The sequence below is a fragment of the Sciurus carolinensis genome, chromosome 17 (genome assembly GCF_902686445.1).
Source record: "Sciurus carolinensis chromosome 17, mSciCar1.2, whole genome shotgun sequence".
Taxonomy (NCBI): domain Eukaryota; kingdom Metazoa; phylum Chordata; class Mammalia; order Rodentia; family Sciuridae; genus Sciurus; species Sciurus carolinensis.
The window spans coordinates 64,274,559-64,294,066 of NC_062229.1; the positions used below are offsets into that span (position 1 = coordinate 64,274,559).

The following is a 19,508-nucleotide window of genomic DNA, read 5'->3' on the forward strand; positions in this document are numbered from 1 at the left end:
TCCAGGACAAGATCAACTCCGGTCCCTTCACTCATACTGTGAAAAGAAGAAACTTTGTGACAGCTACAGAATAATTACCACGGGTGGGGGAAGGTGCATCATTATTCTCACTTAGCAGCGAGGAGGAAATCCATGGGAACCTTAACATCAATTAGGGGGCTGCTAAGGCTCCATTACCGAGCCTCCAATCACCACAACGAAATGGATTCTTATTTGTGCTGTTCTATCTGATTCCTTGGATGTTACAGAAAGTAAAGGGGCAGAACTGAACCATCCCACCTATTTCATTCCAGCTGCCATTTGAGCCATTTCGATGCTGACAACAGCTGGTTATGGTCACATTAGATATTATTTTTATTCTGGTGAAAACTTTCATAAAAATTGCATAAAATACCCAAATCCTAAGAAACGCTATTTCCATCAGGGTGAAAATGAGTTGGAGCCTCCTATTGAACAGGTGTATGAGAATGGTCTTGCCAATCCAGGAGGCCCCTGCCAGCACTTCCAAGTGCCATTTATTCTATCACAGTGAGATGTGTACGTGGAAAACTCAATCATAAATGTGTACTGCACGGAGGAAAGCAGAAGGGTGTTCAATAAAGCAATAGCTCAACATCCCCTGAAGTCGGGCATCGATTGGAGGAGCCGCCTGGTTCGAAAGGAATGTGTAGGGAATATGAAAATATTCCCCTCTAAAAAACATTCTTCAGTAATTCTTTTTTTTTTTTCCCCTTATTTAAGCGAAATCATTACCATGAGGGAGGAGACCAGTAAGGCTGGAACCCAGGCTCATATTAGTTGGGCATCCCTGATCTAAAAATCTGACATGCTCCGGAATCTGAAACTTTTTAAATGCTGATGCGGCACCCACCGCCAGCAGAAATTCCACAGCACCAAACTTATTAGTACGAAATTATTAAAAGTGGCATATAAGTAAACCTTCAGGGTAGGCGTGTAAGGTACAAATGGACCGCAAATGAATTTTATGTTTAGACTTGGGCTCCAGTCCCAAGAAACCTCATTATGCACATGCAAATATTGCAAAAGGTGAAAAAATTCCAAAATCCGAAATACTTTGGATCAGGGATACTAGGCCTGTGCTAGCATCTACTGTGTGCGAGGGAGGGATATTCCAAAGAGAACTCCATTCCTTTCGGCCTGGTCTCTGGGGTACTTTAGGGGTGTATTTCTGGTCTGGGGACTAAATAAATGCCTTTTCAAACTAGCTGGCTTCTGTCAGCGTAGGGAGCCGTCAGCCAACACAGCCTAATTCATGGCAGGTATATTGTGGTAAGAAGGCATGACATCTCTGCCCTGAGGAGGAAGAGGAGGAAGGGGTCCCTGAGCAAGGGGTCCCTAACGACTGTGTTCCAACCAGGGGCGTCGCCCACTTTCCTTCTCAGGCAGGGCTGCTGGCCTCGCTCCCCTCCTGTTTGGGTCACCAAGCAGCTGAAGCCCTCCAACCACCAAAGGAACCCGGGTCCTACCCCTCGCCAACCTCTGCACCGTGACCTCCGCGGGGGACCTGGCTGAGAGGTGATCACAGCTGTGGCTGGAGCTAAACCCGTGCCAGGGGCGACAGGGACGAAGGGATGGGCCAGCGATGCGCTTCCCTCTGGGGCCCTTCCACCCCCGTCCCCTCTCCCGACACAGTCTCTGTCCACTCGGTGCCCCAAGGAAAAGCAGGGGCAGAGAGGTCACGGGTGGGGCGACCCTGATCAGCCACTCAGGAGAGAGCGTCAGAGGTGGCCACGCCCCCCAAAAGGCTCACCCGGCACCACCTAAAATTCAGACCTTGTAAGAACTTTCGTGGTTGCGATGAACAAATATCATTTATGGTGAACAGCTTTTGAAAATCATGTCATCGAAAGAAGAGAAACATCGAAGGGACAACAGGCTTATCAGAGCCAAGAAGTTACAAAGTACACCATCGCCAACTTATTTTTATAGAAAAGGTAAAACCAAAGAAAACACTTACCTACTAGATTAATAATTAAGACCCAATTCACTCACTTTTTTTTTTTTTGAGGGCATGTTTAGAAAAACTAATAATGGTTAAAAAAAAAAAAAATTACCAGTATTTTTTTTAAACCAAGAGACGCACAAGTAAGCATTTAATGTCTCCTCATTACCTCTAAAATCCTATTTTCTTCTTACTACCCATATATATTTATGTTTTATTATCTGTCCGAGCTGGTCGTGCAAGACATGAGCTCAGGGAAGAGTGAATGAGACGGCAGCTCTTATCTGCCACTTCTTTTAACTGAAGAGAAACATAAATGGATTTTTATCCAGGCTGTTTCTTGGATGACCACCCGTTCCTACTCCCTTTCCTAAACTCGAGACATCATGGAGCCTCCAAGTGAATATCCAGCAGATTCTGCTTTCTGAGAAGCTCTTGGCTCTCCTCCCGATTTACCGTGGTCCAGTTTGCACACTGAGCCTTTGCCAGCTTCAATAAGCCGCGAGGAAGCTGCGGCCCTGGGGAGGGGTCTGGGGAAGGCAGGAGCCCGGGTATTACTCACGTCGGTTTTCATACATGCTCCTGGACTGGGCCCAGATTTTAAAAGGATCTGGTTTCTTCTGCCCAGAGCTGTCGGTCTGATCCGGGGCAGGAGCCTCCGCAGGTGGGTACTCCGGAAGTACCTGCGTGCTGTGGCTTGGGGAGGCTGTGTGCAGGCTCCGGTGGCTGGAAACGCTGTGCTGGGAACTATTCTGGCTGTCTTTCCTTTCCAGTGGTTGCTGAAAGTGAGCAAGTGAAAAGGCCAAGAAGAGATCATTGCCGATTCTCCCCGAGTGGGCGTGTTCCACCAGCGTGGCTCTGCCGGGCACTTTTGCAAACACATACATAAATACATCAACAACATTTGGTGTCCACCTTCTCTAGTGAATGCAGAACGCAGATAAATCCCCAAGTGATTGGCAGACAGACAGAGGGGCAGGCCAGACAGAAAGACATAATCACAAAGCATGCTGTTCTCTGGGCTGTAGCAAAAAACAAATCCAATTTTCATCACTGGGTTCTGGGTTAAGACACTAGGCTTGTTTACTGCAACATATATCAGCTTTAACCTCCTCCTTTCTTGACAAAACTATGTGACTCAAAATACCATAAGTGGCTTAGCCATAAGGCTGTAATATCTAGAAGAAATACAATCAGGGCTAAAAAGGCTCTTTGGGGTACCATATGTTGCATCTTTTGATACTGGAACACACAAGCCCTCTCTAAAGGTTTGCCATCAGTTCTTCTAGACCAGGAGCGGACTGGAGATGTAGCTCAGTGGTCTAGCATGGGTGAGGCCCAGACTTCAATCCCCAGTACTGCAAAAGCAAACACAACGATCATGCACCAATTAAAAAAAAAAAAATGTGGAAAGAAAAAATAGTCAACAAACAGACCAGGAGAAACAGAGGCCAGATCTTTACAAAACCATGCTTAGTTCTCATACGAGTATGGATAAAGGTTAAAAAAAAAAATCATGTGAAGAGCTTTCATAATTGTTAGCTACTCAGTTTTGCAGGTGTGCTTTAAAAGTCAAGACCAGTGGCGCACACCCGCAATCCCAGTGGCTCGGGAGGCTGAGGCAGGAGGATCCCGAGTTCAAAGCCAGCCTCAGCAACGTAGAGAGCAACTCAGTGAGACCCTGTTTCTAAATGAAATATTTTAAAAAGGGCTGGGGATGTGGCTCAGTGGTTAAGCATCCTGGGTTCAATCCCCAGTACCAAAAAAAAAAAGTCAAGACCAATCTTTATATAAAAGTTTACTCCTGAGGGTCAGCCTCCTTAAACTCCCAACTTGTCCACAGTCCAAGTAGCATTTGAAGTTGAGTTCTAATTAAATTTTAAGAGAATGAGCCAGTTCCTGTTCATTAAAACCAGCTAAGCAGAGGCCCTTCCCATTTTGTGAACTGTTCTTTGAAAGGCAACTGAACAGAGAGCAAAACCTACCAGGAAGAAAAGTATTGGGTGGGAAAGAAAATAACTGAGTTCCTATTTTCTTCAACAAAAGACTGTGGTGATTCCAGGTATTGCGTTTCCCCTATTCATAATAAAACTCCTAAAATCCTGCCTCCTGTGGAAGAGATGTCACATCACCATAGTTACGCGCTTGGGCATGCTGGTACGGGGTGGAGGAGAGGAAGGGCATCTCTATGCTCTTACAGATCCTGTACGGCCTGTGTTTTTAAAGCAGCTCACGTGATCTTCAACCTCAAGCGCTTCTGTTCCCTGAAGCTCTTCCACCAGGGGTTATCACCAATCGTGCTCCTGAAATTTCCCACAGTCCCTTTCATTTAATTCTCAGGTCCCTCCCCTTCCTCCCCTTCCAGTCCTTGCTTTGGAACAAGTATCTGAAGAAAGTTCAAGAAGGACCCAGGCTTCCTTTGCTCCTGACTACTGAAGCTCTGGTTGGGATTCCAAATGGAGGAAAACCAGGGGTATATTTAGTGAAGGTGAGACAGGCCATCTAGAATCACACCTGGCGTGCGTGTGGGAGAAACCTGAGCACCATGTTCTATACTTGATGAAACTCTTAAGAGAGGCTTTCCTTCCATCCCATCCAAGGGGAAGCCAAACGGGAGACACCAGGAAGAGGCATGGAATCTGGGTGGCAGTAAATGGCAGCACCAACGCCCCCTGGCCCTTGTTCTCTGATGATGAAGAGCCCAGCTCAGATCTGGATGGATGAACATTCCAAAACCTAAACCAGACCCTGACTCTGCCCACTTCCAAGGGCTCTCAACTGCTGTGCACTGGCTATCAGGACAGTGTCTGACTTCTGTTCCAGGAGGCAACCCCTGGCTGCTACCTTCCCAGAGAAACCACCAAGATTTCCAGGGTGAGAAAACGATCGAGGCAGATACAATATCCATTCTCTTTTGCATGTGAGTGGGGATTTGTTTTTCTTTGCATGAATTCCATATAAGGGTATTGGTTCTAAACAGCCACGTACAGGATCAGCACACTGTTGGTGTGCACACTCACCACAATATATAGGAAAAAAGTGGAATTATGACCGGGTGAGATGGCACACACCTGTCATCCCAGCAGCGTGGGAGGCTGAGGCAGGAGGATCGCAAGTTCAAAGCCAGCCTCAGTAACTTAGCGAGGCCCTAAGCAACTCAGCGAGACTCTTGTCTCTCAATAAAATATAAAAAAGGGCTGGGGATGTGGCTCAGTGGTTAAGCAGTCCTGGGTTCAATCTCTGGTATCAAAAAAAAAAAAAAAAAAAGTGGAATTATGTGCAGCCTTTCCCTCTCAACTCTATATTTTGCTGCATTGCTTACCTTCTTATTTATTAAGTGCAGGCAACACTTATTCAATTTGTAATGCATGGGGAATCAAGGCAAAATTTAAAGTTCTTCTCATGCTGACATGAACTTTGATCAAAAGAGAATTAATGGGGACTGTTACTTTTTGGTTTTGTTTGGGGTGGATACAAAAGGAAATTTCCAAAAAAAAAAAAATTATAAGTAAAAGAACAAAACAAAGAACCTGAGTTTGTCCTTCAAATGTCCGCCCTCTCTGAGTGTCTCAAATAAGTGACAGATACCTGAGTGCAAGGTAGGTCTGGCAACCCTGAGTGCATTCCACAGTGCGCCTCCAGCCCCAGAAAGCCCTGGCCTCTTCTGCACGCTGACCGTTCACCACAAAGCCCTGCGTGCTGCAGGAGGATCGCAAGGCAACGTCCCTGACTGCCGTCTCTCTTGTAAGGTTACTCTTAGTCCCTGCACTATGGCCTTCTTGGGCCATTGCCCCTCGAAACCTAACTTGAACCTCTTCCACTCTATCCTTTCTCCTGAACTGAAGAAAAAGACCTTTCTGGCAACCCTACCCCATTGACAGAGTCTGAGGAAAGTGCTGGAACTTCCTGCTGCAGAAAATACCTCTGTGCTTTTACAGACTTGCCACACAGGTGTGCTTGCACACATAGCATGCCACGCAAGTGATCTCCAGGCTCCTGTGATGTCTACTTCCATATCATAAATTTCTGACCTGGAAGATTCATTTATTTCTTTTGGGACTGGAGATTGAACCCAGGGGCGTTTAACCACTGAGCCACAGCCCCAGTCCGTTTTATATTTGATGTAGTGACAGAGTCTCACTGAGTTGCTTAGGGCCTCACTAAGTTGCTGAGGCTGGCTTTGAACTCACGATCCTCCTGCCTCAGCCTCCCAAGCTGCTGGGATTGCAGACATGTGCTACTGGGCCTGACTGACCTGGAAGATGTAGATCTCTTTAACTAAAGAAGTGGCTTCAACATAAAGAGAATGTACAAATGGAATCCACTGGAAAGGCCTGGGTCACTTTTCAAATTATAATAGCCTTTCTCACCTCCCCAATAAGTGACTCATTTAGGTCCGATCTCACACACAATGACAGGTACAATCTGGAATGAGGCTGCAAAATCGCTTCTCAGTTAAGCTGTACCTTGGGAGTCCCTTTCAAATGCCATCTAAATTTTGTCCCTCAATTCAGCAAAGAAAAGTAAAGGCACATCCTGAGAATGTGCCCCCCAAACTGTGCCACCACTAAACTGCCACCAACTGACTTATACAAGTGGCATATTAATGGGCAAAATGCACCAGAATGGGAAAGGGTACTCCCCATGTATGTAGAATATTCAAAATACCCTCTACTGTCATGTGTAACTAAAAATAACAAATTAAAAAAGAGAGAAAAATGGGTTACGTGCAGAGTAATTTGGAAGATTTTTAGACTTTCCCCTTGTTAAGACTTAACGTCAAGAGCCTGGTACAGGGGCTGGGGAGATAGCTCAGTCAGTAGAGTGCTTGCCTTGCAAGCACAAGGCCCTGGGTTCAAACCCCAGCACCCAAAAAGAAAAGAGCCGGGTGCAGTGGCGCACACCTGTGATCCCAGCGGCTCAGGAGGCTGAGGCAGGAGGATTGAGAGTTCAGAACCAGCCTCAGTAATTCAGCGAGGCCCTGAGCAACTCAGTGAGACCCTGTCTCTAAATAAAATATAAAAAGGGCTGGGGATGCGGCTCAGTGGTTAAGCACCCCTGGGTTTAATCACTAGTACCAAAAAAAAAAAAAAAAAAAAAAAAAGACTTAACTTTACTCTATGATCCATCTCAAATTCAATTAGGAAAACCCCTTAATTTGAAAATGCATTCTGTCTTGAATATCTTCTTGGCACTCTGGGATTTTTGTTTTTTAAACTATGCCGTGTGTAGGTGTGTGTGTATGTAAAAGTTCCAAATATGATTTTTATTTTCTGTGAGCATGCTAATTATTTATGATGCTGTCTTTTATCTGGTTACGCCCTGAATTGTTCAAAAGAAAAGCTACATTTATATATCTCCCAAATTCAAGTTAACTTCCATGTCTTTTCTAGATTACCTCCCCAAAGACTTGGGACTTGAAAGTAAATTCGGTTTTGAATTAGTGACAGCCTAGGACCAGGTTTGCATTTAATGTGATTGTCTTCTGCCTCGTACTTTTAGATGAGACATCGGCCCAAAGAGAAGCGGCTACAGCAAAGACACACTTTCAAGCTTTTTTTTTTGTACCAGGGATTGTTGAACCCAGGGGAACTTAACCCCTGAGTCACATCCCCAGCCCTTTTTTATATATTATTTTATTATTTAGAGACAGGGTCTCGCTGAGTTGCTTAGGGCCTCTTCAAGTTGCTGAGGCTGGCTTTGAACTCATGATCCTCCTGCCTCAGCCTCCTGAGCTGCTGGGATGATAGGCCTATGCCACTGGACTCAGCTACTTTCAAGCTTCTTTCAAGGGACCCTGTGCCTCCTAAGAACGTGGACGTTGAGGAGCATCCGGTTCATCAATGACAGAGTATTATCCCAGGCCCTCCTCTGACTACCTGCAACAGATTTATTCACTGTACCAACAAGCATGCATTCATCGCCATGCCTGCGTCAGAGACTGTGGGCTACGAGGGATAAATAAGAAGAGACAGCACCTGACCTCCTGGAATTTATACCTGAGTGCGTATCTGATACCTGTGAATGTATGTGCATGGATGGATCTTAATCAAATATTCATACTATATCGATAACTGTCTACTGCAATGTCCTTCAGATTACGTGGCAAAAGGAGCCTGTAGAAGAATGTTCCATTAACAGACACAGCACCTTCTAAGTCCCCAGGGCAAAAATGAGCTTGGACTGTTTGAGGGACAGAAAGGCTAGCGTGTCACAGCAGGGGAATGGGGGGTGGGCGTCTAGGATGAACTTGGAGGTCAGCTAATGCAGGTGCCTCCAGACTGGTGAGGAGTCTGCATTTCACTTCTAGCTTGGGAGAGGGGGATCCGCTCATGAATTTTAAAGTAACCAACATATTTCTAGAAAGTTCTGTCTGGCTTCTGGGTGGGGAGCTGACTTGGGAAAGCAGTGGAAGTACAGAGGCCAATGAGGAGGTTCTTCCTCTGGTCCCCTGAGGAATCAATCATACCTGGCTTATAAGAGGACAGCAGCTGTGACCAAGGCAAGGAGCAGTGAGAACTGGTACTGCATCCAAGAGACCCTGCTAACAGGTTGAAGGGGAGAGAGGAGGAAGAAGGGGAGGTATTAGAAACAGGGCACCCGCCCCCCAAGTCTCCAGCTTGAGCCCATGCTTGGAAAGAGGTGCCACATTTGAGACAGACAGTCACTGTATTTGGTACTGGGGACTGAACCCAGGGGTACTTTACCACTGAGCCACCTCCCCAGTCCTTTTTATTTTGACAGAGAGTCTAAGGCTAGCCTCCAATCTGGGATCCTCCGGCCTCAGCCTCCCACGTGGCTGGAACTACAGGCATATGCCACCGCAGCCAGCCACGCTAATATGTTTGAAGTAAGAATTTGATTTCTGAGTCTCGAATCACAGCAAACTAGGAAGAAGGAAAGGGGCTCTATTTTAAAAGCTCCACAGAAGTCCTTAGCCACACGCTGGCCCTGAACTTGTATCACAAGACCTTTTCAGACAGAACTGCACCAACCTCCCCGAAATGAACGATCCTGACACTGCTTACTGGCAGGCACGGAAAATCGGGAAGATGCAATGGTTTTTATAAATGGAAATGAGAAGGGGAAAATCAACTGATCGGTATTTCACAGAATGATTTCGAAATGGAGGTACTTCTAAAGTGAACTGGAAAATATTTGCTCGGAAGAGCAAATGAATATAGACAGCACTTAGGAGCTTAAATGATGAAAAGAATTCATGTGGCTTAAAAATGACAAAATTGATCCATTTTAAAGCCAAAATTATTTACAGTTCACTTATCTGCCAAGGCCCAAGGCCACTGCGGCAATTTATATGGACAACAGGAAATATTCCAAGTGCCGATGAGGTCAATGTCATTAAAGGTTGAATGAAAATCAGAGACTCGGATCCAAAACCAAGCAAAGGACGGCTCTTCTCTCTGTCTCTGTCATGACTTCTTCCCAAAAGGCAAGTGAAAGGAATTAGTGGGGGCAGGGGAGAGGAAGAAGCCCTGATTGGATATGAAAATGAACTTTGCTTCACCATGCCACGTTTTAAAGGAATCAAAAACAATGCTCAGGCCCAGCACAGTGGCCCACACCTGTCATCCCAGTGGCTCTGGAGGCTGAGGCAGAAGGATGGAGAGTTCAAAGCCAGCCTCAGCCTCTTAGTGAGCCCTAAGCAACTCAGCGAGACCCTGTCTCTAAATAAAACATAAAAAGGGCTGGGGATGTGGCTCAGTGGTTAAGAACGCCCTGGGTTCAATCCCTGGTACAAAGAGAAAAAGAAAGAGAAAGAAAAAAAAAAAAAATAATGCAGTCTTTCTTCTAGGGGCCTCTAAGGGTTCTCCCCCAAACATGAGCCTGAGCCAAGCTGTGTGCGAGGTGAGAGGCCAGGAAACAGTTTGCAGGGTACACCTGCTCTGCCTTCCTCCCATCCTCCATTCTCACTGCTTCCCCTGGGGAGCTTTGATGCGATCTGTGTCTGTGCAGGTTGTCAGACACGTGGTCTTGGGGGGCAGGGAGAGAAAGGAGAGAGAGAAAAAGGCAGGTTCATAAAACAGAACGAGTCAGGTGGGGATTGCTCCATGTGTGCACTACCGGAAGTCTTTGTGTCTCAGTGACTAGTTTAGCATCCCTTTGCTAAACTAGGGAAAAGGGACAGTGAAACAAAAGCCTGTTGTTATTACTATCTTTTATCTTGCTAGATTTGCTAGAAAGAGGTTGCAGACCTCCTTGCTGGCCTCCAGGGTCCCCTCCGTGAAAACGGTGTGAGTTCTTTAGTAAGTAGGAAGATCTGTTTCCTTAGTAAACAGAGTACAACTTTCTTTTATCTGACAATAGCTAAAAATCTGGTTTTCTATATCACTCGGGCTGCCAGGGAGCTCTAAAGTCTTTCATAGCTCAGTCCCAGCACTGAATTCCATCCTGTCCTGACTTTGTGTGACTACTTGTGTGGTTGTGACTGACAGCTGAATGATCTTCCTAAGGTGTATCCTTGTTTCTGTGTGGTACCTCTGCCATATTAACTGCTCAACATATGTTCTCATTAGACTGCAATTTTCAATGGTGAGGGTCTGTAAAGATCTGTTCATGGGGTTACTGTTTCTCTCGTACCAGAGAGAAATACTCCATGAAAGCAGGAGTATTTTCTGTTTTAGTTCTCACTGAAAACGTGCACTGGGTGTGGCAATGGAAGACACCCAGTGAATACCTGTTGATAGAGTGAAGCATACAACACTCTGGGAAACTCCAAAAACAAATCCCTTTTCAATGAATGGAGTCATCAATACGCTATTTGTCTATGAGCTTCAAAAACCTTTGTATTTATTATTGTATTTCCAGTGTCTCTCACCGAACCTGACACTTGATAGGTTCTTTTTCTTTTTCCTTTTTTTGGTACTGGAGATTGAACCCAGGAATGCTTAAACACTGAGCCACACCCCCAGCCCTTTTTATATTTTATTTAGAGACAGGGTCTCACTGAGTTGCTCAGGGCCTCTCTAAGTGGCTGAGGCTGGCTTTGAACTTAGAATCCTCCTGCCCCAGCCTCCAGAGCTGCTAGGATTACATGTGTGAGCTACCGTGCCCAGTATTTGATAGTTTTTTTTTAATATTAGTTTATGGAATAAATGGATGAACAGATGGATGGGTAAGTAGATCAAAGATGAATAAGTAAGGATGGCAGTACATATAGATGGATGGATGGATGGATACAGAGAGACATGAATGGACAGATAAAGAAAGAGAGAAAGAAAAAAAGTTAGAAATGGAAGTAGAAGGCAAGCCCAGGTGGATGTGACTTAAAATACAGGGTTTGGTGTGATCCTGGTAGTTTTAAATTCTCAGACATAAAGTCCTCATGTGTGATTTAGACTGATGGTCTCAGTTAAGTAACTTTTCAGTCAGGATGATTAAGTTGGGCCAGAGAATCTGTTTTCTAGAGAGATCTAAAACCCGACAGCAAATATGTCTTATTTTTTTCTCTGTTGTTTGGAAGAAAAAAAAAAAATCCCTGATATTCTAGAAGTTCTGATATTAAATTAATACAATGTTATTAAGACACAGTCACTGTCCCCAGTGAGGCTATAAATCACAAATTCAACATTCACACTAAATCTAGTAGGTGAAGATGTTCAGTAAGCATGGGCTTATGGGGACTATCCAGGAGGGGAAATAAGACATTCTGCTCTAATAAAGACTAATTAATTATTGCAAACATTAAAAAAGAAAAAAAAAAAAAGGTGTGAAAAGCAAAAGGAAGCTGTCAGTCACCCGAGAAAGCCAATCAAGTCAGCAACCTCTAAGAAAAAAACATAACCCAAACCCCACCGTCCTGGCTTCAGAAACCATATTCACAGAGCTGCTGGCAAATCTGAGCGAGTCACAGCCCGGGCACAATAAGTGTGCTTGTGATTATGCAGCCTGTATAAGTGACCCAATCTGTCATGACCGAGTGACTTTCAGGTACCAGGGCATCCAGCTTCCTTGTGGATTCCCCACCAGAAAATCCCAGCGTCATCTGTCTCTCTGGCAGGACATCAGTGAGATTCCGCGTGGGAGAGGGAAATGGCTTTCAACCCACCTGTCCAGAGCTCCCACTGATCACAGATGTTAGCGACGCTCTACTGCCAAGAGCACACCTTGGCTGATAGCCCCCAAATTCTGTGCGGCAGCTGCCAGAGTCTACCAGCAAGGCTGCGAAAACCATCATCCCTGTCCTGGCACAGGTACGGGGTGAGGGCAAGCCCCAAGTTGGGGGGCTTGTTCTTTCAGAACCCGGCAGCCACCACTCTGCTAGCTTGTGGTAATTAAGAGCCAGCAGACTGTGGCCAAAGCAGTTAAGAGAGCTTTTTTTCCTAGGAATGCAGCCTGAGTAATTGGCTTGCTGCTTGCTAATGACATGGCTCCTGCAAACATAAACTGGAGTGGGCAATTCACCGACTAGCTGAATGCAGGCTTTGTACCTGTTTGATACCCTTTGGGTTCACCAGGTAATTCTGAAACACTATGGGGAAGATGAGCTGCCTTTTGCCCAGTAAATTTAAAGAGGAAGCAAAACATAGAAGAACACCTTGCTACCTCTGGTCATGAGACCAGTGCCAAACTGCTATGTCTCCCCAGCATGCTTCTCGTCAAGACTTTGGGCCAAGTTGGGTGTGTAAAACAAACCCCTGTATCAGCCCAGCATGGCTGAGGGTGGGGCAGGGAAAAGGGTGGCTTACACTAACCTGAGCTCATGGACACATCTTCCAGATTCACTTCTCTTTTTCTAAAGCCTGAATGGGTTTCTGACTACAGGCAAGGGATAGGGGGACACACATGCGCAAATGCACATGCCTTAGCATCTCTGTAGCTCCCGTGAGGACACTGACTGGCACATCCCTGCCTAATACAGACTGACAGGGAAAGCAGCCCTGAAGTGGACCTTCCCATCACCACGGCACTATGCCCCTAGCATCACATCAGTGACTGCAGGTTTTTCTCTCTGGAGAACTTAGAAGTGGGGCTTTGGAATGCAGGAAGCTCCCTCTCTCCTCTTAATAAACTTCTGCTTTGCGCTGCCATGCTTGGAGACAGGTGGAAAGAATCCAGCCGCAGCACTGGAAGCATGTAAAGTTTTAAAGGTCCTTCTTTCCTGGGTGCACGAAACTGACATCTGCCCCCCCCCCCGCCGCAATCATTTTAAGTCACAAGGAAGTCCCCTTCTAGATCCCAATGCTAATGAATCGGAGAAAGCCTCTTCCCCTGGGATCAATTATACAGAGTTCCAGATTTTGAATTTTGGAGTAGCATTTTAATTTGTTGTTAGTGCCCCAGGAGCGAAAGCACATACCACCAAGCCAACACACGATAGCCTCTAAGCCATTAGCTAACACGTCAAGTAGGTAATGCATCTTCAGGGAAACCAGATTAGAACGGACAGCAAAACATTGATTTTTTTTTCCTTTTTTTTTTAAAGAATCCTATACCTGCAGCACAATGCCGCTAAAGCCAGCAAAGCAACAAAGGACATTTCCACAGCTAGGAAATGTCTTATTCTCAGTGCTGGGGCAGCAAACCCTGCTCCACCTGAGCATGGACAAGCTCACCCTGCCGAGCAATTCTTCCTACAGGCTTTCTATTTTGCAAATAAGTCATCAGTCCGTGCATAAAAAAGCTCAGGGAGAGAATGAGTAGCCATGTGAACGGGCTGGAAACACCAGTTGAGAGCAGAGCTACCCAGGGAGCAGGTGGCCCTTTTTTATTTTTTTCCCAAAGGAAACAATAGCATTTGTACCAAGTTAAAACCCGCTCAGAAACTCATCGAATGGAAGGAGAGTTGTGATCCATTTGTGGGGAGAAGGTGCTAGCATGCATTCTTTATTCCAGCGCCTTCATCTTTGCCCATGAATTAGTTAAAAGAGAAGCCCAAACACCCATCTATACCAAACAGATCCCCAGAACTTAATCAAAGGAAGCCCTGGCTCCTGGCTTCCCAGCCACTGGGAAACGCATTTAGCTAAGTGAAGCCCGACCGACCGACCGCGCGTACCCTCCCACCGCCAGCGCCACCCCCAACCCCCAACAAGCACCAAGTAGCTGACAAGTCCTTACCGACTTTGGGCTCTTCTTGGGAACTGGCAGCCCTGGAAAAAAGAAAAAAAAAAAAAGAAAAAGAAAAAAAAAAGCAACAAGGGGGAAAGAGATCATTAGCATATAAATGTTACCTTTTTCTTAAAGAACAACCCCCAGGTGTTTCATGGCAACCTAGCCATCTGCAGAGTTATGTCAGATTTCTCCCCAGCATCGGAGTTACCAGGCTGTTCATATCGAATCAAAGCCGAGGAGGAGAGCGAGAGGCAGATCTATCTGCATTAGCTATGCTGACTTGTACTGCAGCAGCAGCCTGGGGGTTGGGAAAAGAAATTCACAGACCTCAGCGGCCTGGGAAATTGAACACTTGGACAGAATCTCAAATGCTCTTCTGGATTAAGAGAGACTTAACTTACAATTAAGTCCAGGATATTTCCTTTCAGCACGATCCACTTGTCAATCGAAGCAGACCAATCAGGATAGAGGAAGGGGTATATATTTAGTTTCAAAGGAGAGCATGGTTAAAATTAAATTTTTTTCCCCTTTCTGTCTTGTCTTTTTTTTTTTTTTCCTCTCTGTGTCTTTTAGGAGAGGAACTGCCTTCTTTATTTGGATGAGCTCAATACCAAAACAAAGACGGATGCTCTTTTGCCAGAGGAGGATAAAATAGGAACACAAGTCCAAGTTGGTGTAGGAGCCTTCCTGATCATCAGCTCACGTCTGGATGCCTGTCAGTCACCCAACCAACCTCCTACTCAGCTTGTTAGAAAGGACCAGGGCTCAGTCCAGCCCCTCGAGGGGAAAGCATGTCATTGGACATGAAAGAGAAAAATTACACACAGCTGAGAACAGAAAGACAATAATGGAGAAAGAGAAAGGCAAATGACAGCACGGTGGCCACTGAGCCTGGCTGGCTGTCCCCAAACCCTGTGCTTAGTGGGAGGGCTCAAGCTAAAAGGGACCAGTGATCTCTGCACTTCTAGGAAACTCAGTAGCAACTAGGGGCACAGGGAATGTGTCACCCCTGGAGTGCGAGAGAGAGAGAGGTGAGAAAGGAAAATAAGGCACATATCAGTGTTTCAAAAGTGATCATTTTCACAAGTTGTCACCTCTTTTAATTAATTTATTTTTTTATTTTCGTGCAGCAGGGGTTAGAATGTGAAATGCAGATTCCATCTGTCTCTATATATAAAGTGCCAAAGATACACTTGGGATCTGTTGATTCTGCAAGAGAAATTTCAACTCGTTTCTGAAACTGATTCCTATGCAGTGCTGTGACGATGTCAACTCGTTGGGAAGTGACTTGTCAAACCGCGAGCCAGGCTAAGTTCAGCACAAGTAATTCAAGGCAAGGGAAGTGGGTGAGGAAGGAGGAAGTCACCCAGGGGAGCAACGCTGGTGTGCCCACTGCAAGTGAGGCGTGACAAGATTACTCGTGTGGAGAGGCATCAGGGACAATCTGCACAGAGACTCCTCACAACACCAGAATGAGGTCAGCACCGTCTGGCTCTCAGACTTTGGAGTGCATTAGGAACAATCGGTTCCTTGTTTAAAAATGCAGAACCCCAGGCCCCACCCTCAGGGGCCCAGGAACCCAGGAATCTGCAGTATTATCAACTCTTCCCAGGGATTCTGATGCGAGAGGTCTGAGGACCACATTTAAGAACTATTGAGGGCTGGGGAGATAGCTCAGTTGGTAGTTGGGCCTGGCAAGCCCAAGGCCCTGGGTTCAATCCCCAGCACCATGGAAGGATTATTGGACATAGTAGAAAGAATATATATAATTTTGCAATTCAGGCAAAACTCAAGCAACCTTAAGCATATCATGTTAGAGCCTCAGTGCCTCAGTTTCTCCAGAGGTGAGACAGAAATAACTCACTTCCCAAGATGGCTACAATAAATAAGAGAAAATGTTTAAAAGCCGCCTTCTTCTTCTTCTTTTTTTTTTTTTTTTTTTTTTTTTTTGGTACCAGGGATTGAACCCAGGGGAACTTAACCACTGAGCCACATCCCCAGTCCTTTTTAATATTTTAGGTAGAGACAGGGTCTCACTGAGTTGCTTAGGGCCTCACAAAGTTGCTGAGGCTGGCTTTGAACTGGAGATCCTCCTACCTCAGCCTCCCACGCTGCTGGGATTACAGGCGTGGGCCACTGTACCCAGTAGTTTAAAAGCCTTTTACCTGACCCACCTCTAACATCTAAATCTCTTATCTTGTCTGGCTCACTGACATCATTCAGAAAGGAAGGGGAATGATTATCTTGCTCTAACCAGGAAAAAACCCATTTGATAAACATATTCACATATATAAAAGACTTAGGAGAAATATTTTGCCTATAGAGATGAATGGGTTGAACAATTCTGATATGTCCTAGTCTTAAAATAATCATTAGGCATTTTCAGGTTTATCCATATGATTTCTGTAAGAAATTATATGAAGTTATATTAGTGTGGATCACTGGTTACACTCAAAATTATATTATATTGCACTGTTCAATTCAGATAGTCCCCTAATTGAATCATTCTTCGTTAAGGGTAATAAACCAGGTTTCAGTACAGCTAGCTTTTACAAAACTTGACTGCCCAGGATCCCAACGACCTTGCACAAAAATGCATCAGAAATCTCCAACGAGGTAGGTGGAGTCAGGGAAAGATGGTGAAACCACGGTCTCCTAATTATCTGTGAGACTCTGGCCAGTCTCTTAAGATGTTCATACCTAAATAAAATAAAGGGCACTTCTCCTTCTCATCACAGATACACACACCCCATCCAAGGTGCCTTCAGGGGAAGGCTTACTGCAGTACTCTTGGCATAAAGAAAAACTGGAATCCACTGGAAGGTTTATATAAACTGTTAGGTGACCAACCCATTGAACACTCTATATAGATCCAGAGAAATGAGCTCAGTTGACAGGTAAGGACACTGAAGGCTACCCATGGCGCACGCCTGTCATCCCAGTGGCTCGGGAGGCTGAGGCAGGAGGATCGCCAGTTCAAAACCAGCCTCAGCAACTTAGCAAGATGCTAAGCAACTCAGCGAGACCCTGTCTCTAGATAAAATACAAAATAGGGCTTGGGATGTGGCTCAGTGGTTAAGTGCCCCTGGGTTCAATCCCTGGTACCAAAACCAAAAAGCACTTAAGACCTCCATAACATAACATGGGGTTAAAACAGCAAGCCACAGAATGCAGGGGCAGCAGGAGACAGTTGTTCACACACGCCTGGTTTTGGCCTTCTGTGAATGTCCCCACCAAACGTGACAGGGATATTTCTCCTGGAGCAAGGAAGAGTGGGGATCAGAGGTACTGGTTTAAGAGTACTTTAGCCTTATTTAGAATTCCTTTTCAAGAATACTGCATTCAGGCTGGGGAGATAGCTCAGTTGGTAGAGTGCTTGCCTTGCAAGCACAAGGCCCTGGGTTCAAATCCCCAGCACCACAAAAAAAAAAAAAAAAAAAAAAAACTGCATTCACCTCTCACTGAGGCAATAAAATATTAATTGAAAAACAAACAAATTAATTAATGGCCCTTCCACTGTTAACTATATAAAAATCAACCCGTCTGAAAGATACGGGGGTATGGAAGAGGGGAGGAGGGAGGACAGGAGAGGAAAGGGGGATCACAAATTGAAATCAAATTTCATGCATGTCTTAGTTTGTCGGGAGGAACCCAACTACTAAGTAAGGGAAAGATGTGGGGTGACCAATTAAGGTCTGTTTCTTAGTAGGCCATGGAACATTCCAAAAGGTCTCTGCTCAACTGGCCCACGCTGCATTTTACAACAAATAAGAAAATCTCTCGTTATCTGAAGGAGGCTTTGTTTTCTCTTTGTTAGCCACTTGCTGGAAACCTTTGTTTTAGAAAGCCACCCACCTTTTGCAGGACCCCAAAGTGGGTTATGACCACACATGAATATTTAAATAGTTCACATGAAGAGACTCCACTTGACTGCTTTTTTAAGAGAGAAACCAAACATTTGTTTTAGGCCCATATGGTCATTAAATCTTAAAATCTAATAAATATGAATGCTGGAACAAACCTTCTATTACAATTCATAATTTATTTTAGCCAGAACTATTCAGAAGGACTGAAAAAAAGCAGGGAGACCTATCGGAACATAACTCAGAGGGTCGCTGATGGGCAAAACTGCCCAGGACCTAGGAATCATGGGCTGCAGCTGCGTGTGGAGTTAGCAGCAGGCCCCCCCGGCTCTGGACGGGCCACAGGTGGCAGCCTTAGCTGGCTCTTGGTGGCCCGTTCATGGTTTTTCTTTGACAAATGTCCTCCGTACACCCAGTGGCAGCAGAAGGTCTGTGCTCGATAAATCACAGCACATCCTCACATGGGAAGCGTGAGCGCAGCCATGACACCTGTCTGAATGGGCTCATCCGGGCCACCCAGGGGGACGGACAGGGAGTTTTTGGAAGAGGCGGGACAGACACCATCTGCTGTTAGCACCCAGACGGCAGCAAATGTCACTTCTAAGGGATCCCAGAAAACTTTTACAGGGAAGCTATGTTCAAAGCACTAGTCCTGAGTAGGACCTAAGGAAGTGAGAAATCTAGGGACCTGAGTTTCTACAGCTCCCCATGAACGAGGTGTTCCCCTGGGGAAAACAAATGGTGACTTCTCAGGTGACAGGGACCTGACCAATTAACACTACAAAGAGGACTCTCTTTCTCTTTAAATATCAAGGCCGTAAACCGTGCTCTCCTATAACTGAATGGCAGGACATTATTCTTGGTAAAATTGTGTAATGGTTGGGCACAAATAATTCATATGAAAAACGTGTAAACAGAATTAGATGCACTTGCAAACAAAGACTAGAAGGTTAAACACTGACACGGTACTTTATTTGGCTCATGGGGTTACGGGTGGCTTTAATACCGATTTTAATATCTTCTATAACCAGAAAAGTGTCATTTACTTCTAAACGCACATGTACATACAGATACCACAATCAACAAAGGTCTATGTGTCTTTTTAAGTAAGACACAAGCAGCACGTTTCAGAGCAGCTGATTGCCTGTGTAAATCTCTCGAGCTATCACGGATCTCTGCATCTTTCAAGAGTTGCTTCTTTTCCCCCAAGGAACACAGGTTTGTGAAGCACTGTTTAGGTAAAGACTTGGGCTGGTCCTACTGACTCAGTGGGAAGAGAGGAGACGCGGGAGAGCTCGCAACAGCTACCAAGGAAGCCAAAAGCAAAGCTGTCACTTCAGCCTGCAGATGGCCAAAACCCCAGCTGCTGGGACAGAGCCTGGACTTCTCTGGACCTAAGGTCCCTCAGGTTTAAAGGAAATGAGCAAGCCAACCAGCCCCTAAGAATCAAGAAAAACTGTGCTCAGGGCTTTGAAAGGGTGAACTCCAAAGTCTCTGTGGCATACCAAGCAGATGGACAGACAATAAAGAACATACCGTGTCATCAATTTGAATTTTCCCCTTGGGTTTTCATTCTCCTTAGCATCCGGTCCCTAGACTGCAGCACTGTC

General features: G+C 45.4%; 1 protein-coding gene across 13 annotated transcripts in view; it reads right to left on the reverse strand.

Moving 5' to 3' along the window:
* The window catches only part of Magi1 (membrane associated guanylate kinase, WW and PDZ domain containing 1), a 657,940-nt gene that overhangs the window by 32,548 nt on the left and 605,884 nt on the right, over nt 1–19,508 (reverse strand). For all 13 annotated transcript variants that reach the window (XM_047532133.1, XM_047532132.1, XM_047532135.1 and 10 more), the window contains 2 exons: nt 14,042–14,073; nt 2,526–2,742 (listed from right to left, as the gene is read on the reverse strand). In XM_047532133.1, coding sequence (XP_047388089.1) covers nt 2,526–2,742; nt 14,042–14,073 — 249 coding nt within the window. The remainder of the gene's footprint in view (nt 1–2,525; nt 2,743–14,041; nt 14,074–19,508) is intronic.